Genomic DNA, 14,673 nt, shown 5'->3' with positions numbered 1-14,673 from the left:
TTTTTCTAAACAGGAAATGGGTTAAACTACTATAATTGAGTGGTAACTTTCTGAGTAGAAACTGGTGCTGCCAAATTCTGATATAAGGTAAAATTGGGTGGCAATATCAAAATAATTGGGTGGGAGGTGGAGAGAAAGAGCTAAATATTCAAAACCAGACTCAGCACAGGTGTACATATACAGCCACCACGCCTAGAACGTTCTGGAACACAGTGACTGCCAATGCTTTAGGCCCGCCCCAGACTCCAATGTCAGCCCAGGACAAGTCTTTCAAAGAAGTCAGAGTTCTCTTCCCTAGGGAGCTTTACCTCCACGAGCTCTTCTCCACCCACCTGAGTTTCTGTTGTACAATCACAGCCGTCCGGCGGGCCTGCCGTCTTTTGCCACATTTCTTATAACTTCGGTAGTACTTCTGGATGAGCACAGCAGCCCTTCGGCTCTGCTGGAATTTTTTTTGTTCATAGTAACTTCGGAATTTGCTCTGGATAAGGATGGCAGCCTGTGTCATCTTTTTATAAAGTGCATACTGCAGGGGAAACAAGAACAAGCGACACAGTAACAACAGGGGCCGCATGGGCTCAGCATCCTTCGAGCTTACCGGGAAGGGAAGAAGAGAAAATGCTTTTCCCCTCTATTATCACATTCTCTGTCTGGGGTTTAATCACAAAAGAGGCAAACGAGGAATCTTTACACCTACCTTTCCAAAATGTAAAATATTACTTTAAGGGTTGCCTTCAGACATACTTTTGTTCCCTAAAATATCAAAACATTTTGCCCTTCTTGGAGAAAAATTTTAATAGCAATACCCTTAGACGTTTATGAATCTAAAAAGATTTCGACAGTAAAATTTTAAATGCTTTGGATTAATATTTTCTATCCAGTTTTGAAACACGTAATTTTTTTTATGCCTTCCAATTCCCACCATACACAAATCTACTTGGCATTCAGCTCAATTTTTAACTATTATTCCACACGACAAGTTTCTGACTGAGTTGCAAGGTCCCAAATACAAGGCTTATCATGAAACGCTGACACCTTTAAGCCCTTTTAACCTGTAAAAGATGAACATTCGTAAGACCAACACGGTGGTGAAGCCGTGAAACCTGGACGGCTGTCACAGAGCTGCGGGCGGCCCAGGAGGCAGTGCCAGGAGTCCTCCACCCAGCCTGCTGCAGAGCTGCAGAAGTGAGGGACGAAGGCCCAGGGTGAATTCTCAACATCAGTCGCTAGGCACCAAAAATACAGAGCTCTCCATGGTCTTAAAATGCTACGTCCAAATTTCTAATCAAACAGAGTATGACTCTGAGGATGAGAAGTTGCAATGAAGCCCTTTGCTTATAAGAAGGCAACTTACCGTTGCAAGGAAAAATATTCCCCAGAAAATCCCTGTATCTGCCTAACTGTATCTCTGGATGTATGAGGAGGTGAAATGAGGGAGGGAAACTGACTTCTCAGAATTGTCCAAGAACCAGGACCCTTCTGCAAGAACCTTCTTTGGTCTTTTCAGACCTTTTCACTGGTCTGAAAGTCTTTGAAGACAAAAATGCTGTAGCCTACAGAGCCCCTGTGGTTTCCATCATCTCCACCTGTGCACACTACACACTCAGACCCATCAGGCCACAGTGAAGCGCTTTGGGAAAAAGGGTATTTACTTAGTGGCCACAGGGCTCACAGGAACTGGCTTAGATGGATTAACACCAGCCAAAAAATGTCCAGTTATTAATGTCGAAACCCACTCCAACTGAATAACCACGTGGTCCCCAGAGGACAGATGCACTGTGCTTAGGTGGCCTGGCAAGGGGGCTATGTTTACTCCATGACTGTGCCATCTTAACGGCCCCTCCCTGTAGCTGGTGATGGGTGTGAAGTTTGTGACTCTGGTGGAATGGTTTGTGAGAGGGCTTGGGTGTATCATTACCTTCAAGGCTATCCATGTCAGCTTGGGGGAAAAACAGAAAATACAAGATTAATGTTACATTGCTGAATATAATGAAATTAAAAACCAGAATCAATAAAACTCCCAACCAAGAAAAAAAAAAAAAGGCAACTTGGCTATATTAATGCCTTCCGTCTTCCAAAATACTTGTTTTATAGTTGTTACTCTTTCCAAAAATAATGCCTTCTGTCTTCCTAGCTGTAGATGACAGTTTCTGGGGAGGGTTTTGTTTTTTGTTTTTTTTTTTTAAACAAACTTATATTTTGGAATCAATACCTGTTGTAATCACAGACTTGAAACCTTCATTCTGTGTATCACTTGTGCTCCCAGGAAGCCTGCTCACCAAACAGAAGCCAGTGCGGCTCCCTGCTATAGAGCTACAGGCACTGTGGTGTCAGCGTTTGCACAATAAACCTTCCTTTTCTGGGATCATGAACTCAACTGGCTCGAAGCCGAAGACGTCCCCCCACCCCCATTAATAGGGCTTAATCCTAGAGAAGCTTGAGGAAATGGCAACCCATATCAGAAATTGAGGCAAGTCCTGGATTATGACAAGGTAATAGAATCCCTAGTTTCTATGTGACCATTATATATATTAGAATTTATTATTCCTTAAATAAAAATTTAGAACTACCTAAAGTACAATCGGATAAAAGGTTCTAGAATCTACTGACGGGCCTGAATTTTATCGTGTGAACCAGTCAAAACTCCATTAGGCAATTTTTAATATTTTATAACCACCTTGATGATGAGAAAAGCCTAATAATATTCATGTAATTTCTCTGAGCTTCAGCTTCTTCATCTGTAAACTGGAAATAAATACTGCTTACTTCAAATAATTGTAAAAAGGAAATGAGATGGGGCACCTAAAAAATCTAGTACATACTAGCTGCCCCAAAAATATGACTTCCCTTTCGCATCTGACTAGTTACATAACCCTACAGGTTGGTTTGCAAACAGAAATACTGCATGAAAGAGTACTTAGATAATCTTCTTGCACCTTTAACTAAGGTGCACAAAAGCAGTTTAAGATGTTCTGACCTTCTTCTGATTTTCAAAGATTTTAACAATTCTTCATTTTAAAATGGATAAGAAGCTGAAAGGAAAATGGCCAAAGATTAAATACCTTATATAATTCAAACTCAAAGGTAATAAATAGCCAGCATTTACCTTCTCCAGTCACCATATCACACACTGGATTCCCTACAGTTCTCTAATTACTAGTGAGTTTATCAAAGTATTGGACCACGGATCCTCACTGCAAAGATACTGGTGTTAGATCAGACCAGTATCTCAGGTAGGTAATATTACTAAAAGACCAAAAATTTGGACAAAAACTCATTTGCGGTGCAAGTCTAATTGCAGATGGTTTTAATTTGTTTTCCTCTTGTTTTTTTTTTTTTTTTTTTTTTAGAGACAAGGCCCAAGCTGGACTTCAACACCTGGGCTCAAGAAGATCCTCCGGCCTCAGCCTCTTGAGGAGCTGGGATTACAGGCACAAACCATCATGTGTGGCTTCCCGTTTTTTGTTTGTTTGTTTGTTTTATCACGGCAGTTCAAATTAAGTCTCTGGCCGGGCACCGTGGCTCATGCTTGTAATCCCAGCACTTTGGGAGGCCAAGGCGGGCAGATCACTTGAGGTCAGGAGTTCAAGACCAGCCTGGCCACATGGTGAAACCCCGACTCTACTAAAACTAGAAAAATCAGCTGGGCATGGTAGCACACGCCTGTAGTCCCAGCTACTCAGGAGGCTGAGGCAGGAGAATCGCTTGAACCTGGGAGGTGGAGGTTAGAGTGAGCCCAGATAGTGCCACTGCACTACAGCCTGGGGGACACAGCCAGATTCCGTTTCAAAAAAAAAACCAAAAAACAAATTAAGTCTCTGTAATGAGGTACTAGATGTAGTGCTCTTTAGCCAAACTGCACACCAGGATCCTCAGTGACCTTGGGTGGGGCACAGTTTCCTTCTGTGGTGCAAAACTGAGGTTTACCTGTTTATATTTTCTGTAACAACGCTGAATGACAGCAGCAGCTACTTCTTGCTGTTCCCGCAAGGGTCGGCCCTTAAGGGTAAAGTAAGGAGAAAAAAAATCAGTAATGATTAACTACCAGAAATGTCAGCTTTTTATTACTACTCATTTAATGCACCTTCTCAGAGTTGAGATCCCAGGTTTACCAAAAAATATTGATAATTAATTATAAATGAGGAAAAATGAATTTATAGAATAAACCTCAGACTATCCTTGCTTCTAAATAAAACTATGATATTGGAAGGTTAAGCAGACTAAAAATATATTCCTTTTTAAAGTATTTAACAAGTTAGGCATCAAACTGTTTGTCTTGCCAGATCTCAACTATCTTTCCTAAGATAACCCCAACTACTTTACTTTTGGATCAATGATTAATGGCTTTTAACACCTTTTTGGGAGTGGTTAGAGACCACTTTGAGAATCTGTAGAAAGCCATGGGTCTCCTTCCCACCAAAAATGCACATAGAAAAAGCTTTACTGCTTAATTTTAGGAGTTCAGGGGCTGCCTGGAGTCAGTCCCCAGACCTCCAGTTGAAAACTCCTGCTTTAGGTCATGACCTCCTAGCAGTAGAGGGGTCACCTTACTTTATATTAACTGAATAATAGGCATCCATTATCACTACTAACAGTATGTTGACATGGTGATAACCATTACATTGTTGGCTAATATCATTTTACTAAAGCTTCTGAGAATTATTTAATGTGACATTAATAACTTTAATTAAAAATTCTATAAACTCATGAAATTTGTTTTAAGGAATAATAAAGAGACATTGTACTTGGGATGGCAAGGTAGAATAGAAAAATCGAGGCCGGGTGCGGTGGCTCATGCCTGTAATCCCAGCACTTTGGGAGGCCAAGGCAGGCGGATCACTTGAGGTCAAGAGTTCGAGACCAGCCTGGCCAACATTATGAAACCCTGTCTCTACTAAAAATACAAGAATTAGGTGCGTGTGGTGGCACGCGCCAGTAATTCCAGCTACTTGGGAGGCTGAGGCAGGAGAATCACCTGCACTGGGAGGTGGAGGTTGCAGTGAGCAGAGATTGCACCACTGCACTTCTCCAGCATGGGCAACAGAATGTGACTCCATTTCAAAAAAAGAAAAAGAAAAATCAGCACTGTTCTGTGCCGGGAGAGCCCCATTCCTGCCCTGGCCTAACCATGGATGGGCCCTTGTCCCAGCCAGTTAATTCTCTATGCCTCAGATAACTGAGAAGACCACGCTTCTGAAACTCTTCTATGAAGGTGCTTTAGGAACTCTGTAAACATTTGATAAAAATTTCACGTTTAACTGTTTAAAAATTGGTGGTTAAAAGCAAACAGTTTGGGAGAATGAGAAAGTTCTGGAAATGGGCAGCAGTGACGGTTGCACAGCACTGTGAATATACTTAATGCCCCCACATTGCATACTTTAAAATAGACAAAATGGCAAACTTTGTTATGAATATTTTACACAATATGTTTACAAAGCAGATACACACACAGATATGTTATATAGTGAATCTTAATAAATTGGAGACTTTCAAAAAAATTCTACAAATTCAGAGGAAAAAAAAGAAATGGTAAATGTTTTCGTTCGCTTGATTCTTTCATCTGTCCTCCCTGATCTTAAGAATGTCACAAAACGAAGGTTCTGTTCTAGTTTACCTTGTATTTCCGGAAAGCTGTCTGGACAAGCCTGGCAGCCTCATAGAGTTCTCTCTGTTCATGATCAGACAGAGTGAGCTGAGCAAACTCGTTCTCTACCTTCTCACTGGTAGATGCACTCAGGAATTCTGACCAATCCGCGGCGGAGGGAAGGTTAGGTTTCTCGAAAGCGATTTCACTGACGGGAGAGCCAACAGGGCTCAAGCTGGTATTAGAAGAAGGGGTTAGAGGCTCGTTATATGCACTTCTGAAACAAGAGGAGAAAAAGGAGAGACAGATTAATGATTGATTTGCACAATCCATTAGATATTAATGAACGAGCCAAGATGGTATCTGCCAGAAGCCACTGTGTGCAATTAGGAACATGCCTTCATTCAGTTAGGCAAGTTGCTAAACACACCCAGTGTCCTTCGATTGAGTAAGTTCATACTCAGCAGCTATCATGACTTTAGTACTATGCTAAATACTAAAACCTAGTAGCAGTACACTCTACTGCCCTTAGAAAACTTCAGCTGAATTAGGGGGAAACATGCTACATTATCTCTTTTTTTTTTTTTTTTTTTTTTTTTTGAGACAGAATCTTGCTCTGTTGTGCAGACTGGGGTGCAGTGGTGCAATCTCAGCTGACTGTAACCTCCAACTCTTGGGTTCAAGCAATTCTCCTGCCTCAGCCTCCCAAGTAGCTGGGATTACAGGCGCCTATCACCACGCCCGGCTAATTTTGTATTTTTAGTAGAGACGGGCTTTTACCATGTTGGCCAGGCTGGTCTCAAACTCCTGATCTCAGGTGATCCACCCGCCTTGGCCTCCCAAAAGTGCTGGGATTACAGGCATGGGCCACTGCGCCCAGCTTAACATGATCTCTTGTGCTCTCATAGCAGTAAAAAAAATAATGGGAGAGGTAGGAATAGGAGCTGGGCCTTGAAAGTGGCAACAGAGCTTGTCCTAATGCTTCCTTCCTTCCTTGGTATGGTCTTCTATGACACGGCATTCATCAAATACAATCAGCCTCCCCTGCCTTCAATTACATCCGGGAATCTATGCTGGGTAGGGACCTCCGTAACTTTACTCACCGGATCTGGGCAGCACTGGGCAGGCAGTCAGCATCTGCTAGGTAACTGGCCAGCCAGCTCATTGTACTGCTGATGGTGGCAGGGTCTGTTCTTTCCAATCCTGAGGACTCCATGGGCACAAAATTCTCCTGCTTGATTCGGTCAGGTGTGGCTTCAATAATGTGTTCTGCCAAGGTCATCATGTTCACCTGAAGTCAGAAGTTCACAGAACACTCAGGTTAGAAAAGAACCTTAGAAGTTATCCAGGTCTACCTCCCCTGCCTCGCCTTGGAGAGAAAAAATAAAAAGGCAGGAGGGCAGACTTCCACCTCAATCCAATGCAATCAAATATCATTTTAAGGTTATAACATAAAGCACTGAAATGTGCTGAGATCCTGAGACCTGATTATCTCCAAGTCATAGTCTGGCCCCAAACCTTTAGCCCAGTCTTGGAGAACTTCTGGCCTGTATGTACTCCCTACTCTCAGGGTCAACCAATTAATGACACTGGGCAGTTCTAGAGTAACCTGTAATATTAATGAGGTGTCACTATTAGTAACATAACCAATATCTAACCACTCCCTTTTGCTTGGCCTAGAGAACCCCAGTCTAGGCTGGGAACAGTGGCTCATGTCTGTAATCCCAGCACTTTGGGAGGCCAAGACGGGTGGATCACTTGAGGTCAGGAGTTCCAGACCATCCTGACCAACATGGAGAAACCCCGTCTCTACTAAAAATACAAAAATTAGCCAGGCATGGTGGCGCATGCCTGTAATCCCAGCTACACAGGAGGCTGAGGCAGGAGAATTGCTTAAACCCGGGAGGTGGAGGTTGCAGCAAACCGAGATAACACCACTACACTCCAGCCTGGGCAACAGCGCTAGACTCCAACTCAAAAAAAAAAAAAAAAAAAAAAAAAAAAAGAGGCCAGGCGCAGTGGCTCACGCCTGTAATCCCACAACTTTGGAAGGCCGAGGTGGGCAGATCACAAGGTCAGGAGATCAAGACCATCCTGGCTAACATGGTGAAACCCCATCTCTATTAAAAAATACAAAAAATTAGCCAGGCGTGGTGGCAGGCGCCTGTAGTCCCAGCTACTTGGGACGCTGAGGCAGGAGAATGGTGTGAACCCGGGAGGTGGAGCTTGCAGTGAGCCGAGATCACGCCACTGCACTCCAGCCTGGGCGACAGAGCTAGACACCATCTCAGAAAAAAAAAAAAAAAAAAGAAAAAAGAATCCTCAAAGCTGGTCTGGATTAAGATATTCTTTATGAGAATCAGAGATGTGGACTGATTCTTAAAAATGTCTGTGCATACCTCTTAGGAGTGGTAACGGAAACACAGCACTTCGGGTTCTTAAGCGAACTGAAAATGTTCTCGATGGAACTATACAAGGTGACAAAATGCTTCTGCTGCAACATGAAGGAGCCTCAAAAACATCCTGCTAAGTGGAAACAGCCACAGTAGGCTGCATGGTGTATGATTCCACTTATATGAAATGTCTAGAAAAAACAAACCTCTGGGGATAGAATCAGATCAGTGGTTGCTTAAGGCTGGGCAGAGACGGACTGCAGATGGGCACAGGGCACTGTGGAATGAGATGGAAGTGTTCTAGAAAGGGACTGTGGCGATGGTTGCTCAGATGTATATATTTACTAGAAGCCATCCCCTGAGCACTTAAAACGGGTCAATTTCATCATATGTAAATTATACCTCAACAAAGCTGTTAAAAATGCTTATTGTGGATAATTTTATAAATTTTCATCAAAGAACAATAATTAGTTTTTGTAATAATAATAAAAATAAAACATTTAAGAAAAACATATCGGGCCAGGCGTGGTGGCTCACGCCTGTAATCTCAGCACTCTGGGAGGCCAAGGCGGGCAGATCACCTGAGCTCAGGAGTTCAAGCCCAGCCTGGGCAATATGGCGAAACCCTGTCTCTACCCAAAAAAACCCCCAAAATTAGCCAGACATGGTGGTGCAGGCCTAGCGCTTTCTTACAGTATCTGTAATCCCAGATACTAGAGAGGCCGAGGCAGAATTGCTTGAACCCGGGAGATGGAAGTTGCAGTGAGCCAAGATGGCACCACTGCACTCCAGCCTGGGTGACATAGCAAGACTCTGTCTCAAAAAAAAAAAAAAAAAAAAAATTGCAGCTTTCTTTCACCTTCTCTATTGGCCTTCTTGATTTGTGACTCAAACGGCAGGAAGTAAATCTTGCCTTTATTCTTTTTCCATGAAAGTAATCAAATATATTAAAAGGTGGAATTTCTGAAGCCTAAAAGGTTATCACTCTATAATCACTTTCCTAAATCCTCCATTTTATAAACATGTAACAATGTAGAAACATCTTCAGTAACATTCTCAGCAGTTGGACCCGAAAAGTCACGTCACTCATTTCTAAATTTCATGGATTGTGTTCAGAGAAGATGGCCTTTAAATGAGTAGCTTTGGATTTTTATTCAAATTTTCTTTGTGTCCTAGTATATGAGCAGTTTTCATAAACGTGCCTTGGACATCTGAAAAGAACAATTATATACGTAGTTGCTATGTGTATTAACTACATATATGCATATAGTTATATATATCATATATTAAATCTATCATATAGTAAATATATATTAAATCAAGCCTCTGATTTTGTTGTTCAACTTGTTCATATGCTTTTCATATCTGCTTGATCTGAAAAATTCTGAGCAACGTGTGTTAGTAGCACACTATGATTGTGGGTCCACATTTCTTTGTATTTACTAGTATTTGCTGTAATGTTTCAAGGTTATGGTGCTAGGTACACAATAGTTTATAACTGTCATATCTTCTTGATAAACTGTATATATATACACACATATATATATAATTTGCCTTGAATTGTACTTTTTATCTTTCTTTTTATACTCGTTTATCTGTTATAGCTATATCTATCATTTCATTTTCATTGTTTTCTTTCAGTTGTATTTCTTACAAGTAGCATATAGTATATCTTGCTTTTATTAAAACAAAACAAAACAAACAAAACAAAACAAAACAAAACAAAACAAAACCGAGGCCGGGCATGGTGGCTCACGTCTGTAATCCCAGCACTTTGGGAGGCTGAGACGGGCAGATCACGAGGTCAGGAGATCAAGACCATCCTGGCTAACACGGTGAAACCCCGTCTCTACTAAAAATACAAAAAATGAGCCGGGCGTGGTGGTGGGCGCCTGTAGTCCCAGCTACTTGGGAGGCTGAGGAGGGAGAATGGCGTGAACCCGGGAGGTGGAGGTTGCAGTGAGCCGAGATGGCGCCACTGCACTCGAGCCTGGGTGACAAAGCGAGATTTTGTCTCAAAAAAACAAAAACAAAAACAAAAAACCAAAAACAACCAAATCCAAGAATCTGCCTTTTAACAGAATTATCACTTCCTAAAGTGTCAACGAATCACATGTGAAAACCTTCCTCTGTTTCCTGTGATTTCTATTGTTACGTTTTCCTTTGTTACCATTCCTGAACTTTTTCCAAATGGGCCAAATTTTTCTTTTTTCCCCTTCAATGACTTAGAAATTCTGTAGCCTGTTTTTTGTTTGTTTGTTTTCTTTCTGAGATGGAGTCTTACTCTGTCACCCAGGCAGGCAGTGGTGCAATCTCGGCTCACTGCAACCTTCACCTCCCAGGTTCAAGCAATTCTTGTGCCTCAGCCTCCCGAGTAGCTGGGATTACAGGCACCCGCCACCACACCTGGCTAATTTTTGTATTTTTAATAGAGACGGAGTTTCACCATGTTGGCCAGGCTGGTCTCGAACTCCTGAACTTAGGTGATCCTCCCACCTTGGCCTCCCAAAATGCTAAGAATACAGGCATGAGCCACTGCACCTGTCTTTCTGTAGCCTGTTTTTATGCTAGCTACTAACCTGACATTTCTAATTAGCTTATTTCAGCCTATCCAGTGCACATCTATCTATATCACGAGTGGAACAAAATCTATTACTGTCCCTGAACCAGAGAGCTTTAATACAGTTTTACTCTCTTCATTTCCCTACCCTCCCTGGTTTTGTTAAAATAATTTAGAATTTTAGTTCTAGGAGATTAAACATTTTTCATCTTCTATTTAAAGAGTCCCTTCCTAACAAATGCCTCTCACATATACCACACTATCGATAATTGCTCAGTTTTACTGGTTTGATTGTTCACTCCTCTATGAATGATTTTGCCATTTTCTAAAATTATTTCATCATTTTTAAGTGTTATCTTCTCATTTGGCTACAAAACTTTCTTTAGACTGCTGCTTTTTTCCTAGACACATGCTCTTAATTTGGCAAGATGTTATTCTCTTACAGATCTGTGAAAATAGGAAGTGGATTTTTTAAAGGTTATTTTCTATTTCCTGCATGAACTCTGTTTCAGTGAAGGCCACTTTCTAAAAAGCTGTGCTATCCAATGGCTATTTAAACTGAAATAAAATTAGAAGCCCAGTTCCTGAGTTGCACTGGCTATATTTCATACATATGCCCTTTACAATGGCTAGACAACAGCTGTGCTGATCAAGTGCCTGATTCCACATGTGGCACCAAGTGTCTCCCATGGTGGGTGGCATGGATACAGGGCATGTCCACCACTGTGGGAAGGTCTAGTGGACGGCACTGTTCTTGATGCTCAATTGGTTCCCCTCTTTTGAGCTACTGATTTTCGATGTAATCTGACTTATTCCTAGATATTTATAAATATAGTTCTAGATTGCTCAGTTTTGGTGTCTGGTGTGGGTTCCTTCAGGAATTGTGTAAAACAGGATTTGGCAAACGATGGCAGGCTGAATTCAGCCAGCTGCCTGTTTGCGTAAATAAAGTTTTACTAGGAAACAGCCACACTCCTCCGTTTAATGCTAAGGCTGCTTTGGTGCTGTTAGGGCTGATTAAGTAGCTAGGACAAAGTCTGTATGGCCTACAGAGCCTAAAAATATTCACTACTTGGCTCTTTATAGAAGAAATGTACCAGCCTCTTGTCTAAAACATTATTTGATTTTTCTGGTCAGTCCTCCCCATGACTGCAATGGTCGGTAGGTGATATGGTTTGGCTGTGTCCCCACCCAAATCTCATCTTGAACTGTAGCTCCCATAATTCCCATGTATTGTGGGAGGGACCCAGTGGGAGATAACTGAATCACGGGGGTGGTTTCCTCCATACTGTTCTCGTGGTAGTGAAGAAGTCTCTTGAGATCTGATGGTTTTATAAGGGGTTTCCTCTTTCGCTCAGCTCTCATTCTCTCTTGCCTGCCACCATATAAGATGTGACTTTCGCTTTCTGCTATGATTGTGAGGCCTCTCCAGCCACGTGGAACTGTAAGTCCATTAAACCTCTTTTTCTTTATAAATTCTCCAGTCTGGAGTATGTCCTTATCAGCAGCGTGAGAATGGACTAATACGGTAGGTCAGAAGTGGTGCCCCCAGCAACTCCCCAGAAATGGGAACACATTGGTGAGCATGCAAGCTTCTTTCTCATCCTCTGCAAACAGCAGAGGGCTGGCATGAAGCGGCCCCTGGGATGCAATGAGCAGGAATGGCTCAGAAACCAGGCCTCTCCCAAGATGTGCTGACCAGGACATGTGATCTCCTCTACACACCTCCCTCTCCTTGTATCACTTCTACAGGCAGGGGTGCCCTGTTGAATTCTGAGTCGTTTTTTTTTTCCCTTTTACGTTTGTTTTAGGTTGCATCAATGGGAAGTTGGAAAGAGAGGAAGTCAAACATGTTTTTAGGCTGCCTTTATGGTCCTCCCCTACATATTTTAATAGATGGAATTTGCTTATTAGCCTAATGTCAGTTTATTTTGGTACATATTCTCTTAGTCCGTAACAAGTTTAAGGTCCTAAAAGGATTCTAGAATTTTTAGATTTATTATAAGGGCAATCAGTTATCAGCTTTAGGAATATTTCACTGCCCTAGTGAGAGCCTCACGCCATATATGCCCTTAACAATGGCTAGATGATAGCTATGCTGATCAAGGTCACTCAGATAATTCAAAATCTATCCACGGGCTTCCTGTTCTAGCTATTTTTAGGCCTTGACTATATTCTAACTAGTACTTAAAACAGTGAAATCAATCAACCTAAATGCAAGGAGGAAGCAGATGACGTACTGTAGGGTCCTGAGTGAGTTCTGAGGAGTTGGTACAAAGAGGGAAGGCTTTGCTGAGACCGGGGTCACTGGTATTCAGGCCCTATTCCCGGTGCCCGATTCACCGAATGAAAATGTGGCCCCAAGGAAAGAAGATACTCCAACGACGTTCTGCACAAGACCAGACTTCGAAGCCTTCGCGGGGAAGAAAATGACACAACCTTCGGAAACGGACTGTAAAGATCACAGCAACTGGAGGACACCGGCCTCTGCGGGCTTACCCTGTCCCTGCTTTTTACCTGTATGTCATCCATGGGCTGGGCGCATTCTTCATTTTCTGCACTATCACGGTAGGACCCCAGCTCTGTATTCACCACCTCTCTGTTAGCCATCATCAGGACACTCATTGGTTCCCGTGGACGCACCTGTGAAGGTGCTGCCTCCTTTCCTACACTGGTCCCCTTCGGATTTCCAGTCACCTGTACTGTAGACACACCAATGTAAAGATCTTTGGAATTCCACTTTCCTACAGGCTGAGATCCAGAGGCTTGAAATGCTGCAGTCTCTGGAGTGGGAGGGGAGAGTTCCCGGCTGAAGTCCCTCACTCCTTCACTGGGGCTGAGTGTCTCGGGGACAGACTGCTTAGAACTAGGGCTTTGCTTCCTGATATTTGGCTCTTCCAGACTCAGTGCAGTGGGAAGCAGCTTCTCCTGCCTTGTCTGGAAGTACTCAGGGTTCAATTTATGCTTTTTGGGAGCCGGATAATCTTTGTGGCTCTCACTGCTGTAGTAATTAGAGGGTTCAGAACGAGGTCTTCTCAGCTCTGAAAAGTACAGTAGAAAGGATAGTCAGGACAGGAGATACAACTAGGAATCCTCAAGAATCAACACTTTCTCTATGCCTGAGAGACACAAAGTGCAAAGCCGGAACTCAAGACACGCCCCTAACATTTAAATATCCCCAGTAGCATACATCAGATTCAGATCATCCTCCTCCAAAATTATGTATTTCTTGCATGAACATAGAACTTTTGCTACTTTCTTCTGTACTGGGGGAGGGGGGAGCACTAGGCATTCTTAAAGAAAAATCAGAAACATTAACAAAAAATCTGAAATGTATGTGACTATCCTATGGACTTTGCTGAGGGCAGCTGCATGAAAGCAAACGGGATCTCTGTCAAGCTCTGAGATGTCATGATTCTGAATTCTTACCTGGGTTGGTGCTTGCAATAACAGTGACTCCCTTGGGTATTTCTGGAGAGCTGATAGCTTCGCTGTGCCACTGGGCCATCCAGCTCTCTGTGCTGGGCTCTTCACTTGCAGGACAGTGGATTCTGGGGTTCTGTCCCAGCTGAGCCTGTTCATCTCTCTGCAGGTGCTCCAGACACTCTGCTAATTTCACATGACCCCGTGACCTGGCAATTCCCAAAGGCAGCCTTCCTAGAGAGTCAGGAATCGAGATGGCCCGACGGTCCCACTTGTACAGCACGACGGCAGCTTCCAAGTGCCCTAGGGCACACGCCCACATCTAGAAGACAGGGAGACACAGCAAGCGTTCTCAATCAGAGGTCAAGACCAGACCTGACTTTTGCCATTGCTGCCAAATGACAAACTGGTCTTTGCTGGCAATCTCAGTGGGGCCACTGAAGATTCCCATCCCAAAGTATCTCCAAAACATGCCGTGTGTCAGCAAGAGACAACGGTGGGAGCCAGGCAAATCCTATGCCACACTGGAAGAACGGTGAGGGGGGCTACAGGAACCCATTCCTTACCAGAGGAGTACAGGAGAAGTGGTCCACATTCAAGGGGTCAACTTCCAGTTCCAGGTCAATGCTATCCGCGTGCTTTGTACTATAAGGGAGAGCACCAGAAATTACCACACTATTCATCACCGTTACAAGGAAACACCAGAATATTAT

General features: G+C 43.0%; 1 protein-coding gene across 29 annotated transcripts in view; it reads right to left on the bottom strand.

Moving 5' to 3' along the window:
- The window catches only part of CAMTA1 (calmodulin binding transcription activator 1), a 976,509-nt gene that overhangs the window by 17,952 nt on the left and 943,884 nt on the right, over nt 1-14,673 (bottom strand). For 11 of the 29 annotated variants that reach the window (XM_030805179.1, XM_030805180.1, XM_030805186.1 and 8 more), the window contains 8 exons: nt 14,527-14,605; nt 13,967-14,282; nt 13,055-13,578; nt 6,688-6,875; nt 5,615-5,861; nt 3,928-3,999; nt 1,919-1,939; nt 333-526 (listed from right to left, as the gene is read on the bottom strand). In XM_030805179.1, the coding sequence (XP_030661039.1) occupies nt 333-526; nt 1,919-1,939; nt 3,928-3,999; nt 5,615-5,861; nt 6,688-6,875; nt 13,055-13,578; nt 13,967-14,282; nt 14,527-14,605 (1,641 nt within the window). The remainder of the gene's footprint in view (nt 1-332; nt 527-1,918; nt 1,940-3,927; nt 4,000-5,614; nt 5,862-6,687; nt 6,876-13,054; nt 13,579-13,966; nt 14,283-14,526; nt 14,606-14,673) is intronic. The other 18 variants (XM_030805189.1, XM_030805190.1, XM_030805194.1 and 15 more) reach the window with 3 other exon arrangements.

Source organism: Nomascus leucogenys, chromosome 24, assembly GCF_006542625.1.
Source record: "Nomascus leucogenys isolate Asia chromosome 24, Asia_NLE_v1, whole genome shotgun sequence".
Taxonomy (NCBI): domain Eukaryota; kingdom Metazoa; phylum Chordata; class Mammalia; order Primates; family Hylobatidae; genus Nomascus; species Nomascus leucogenys.
Note: the sequence above shows the minus strand (reverse complement) of the source record. Positions and strands in the feature narration are given on the sequence as shown.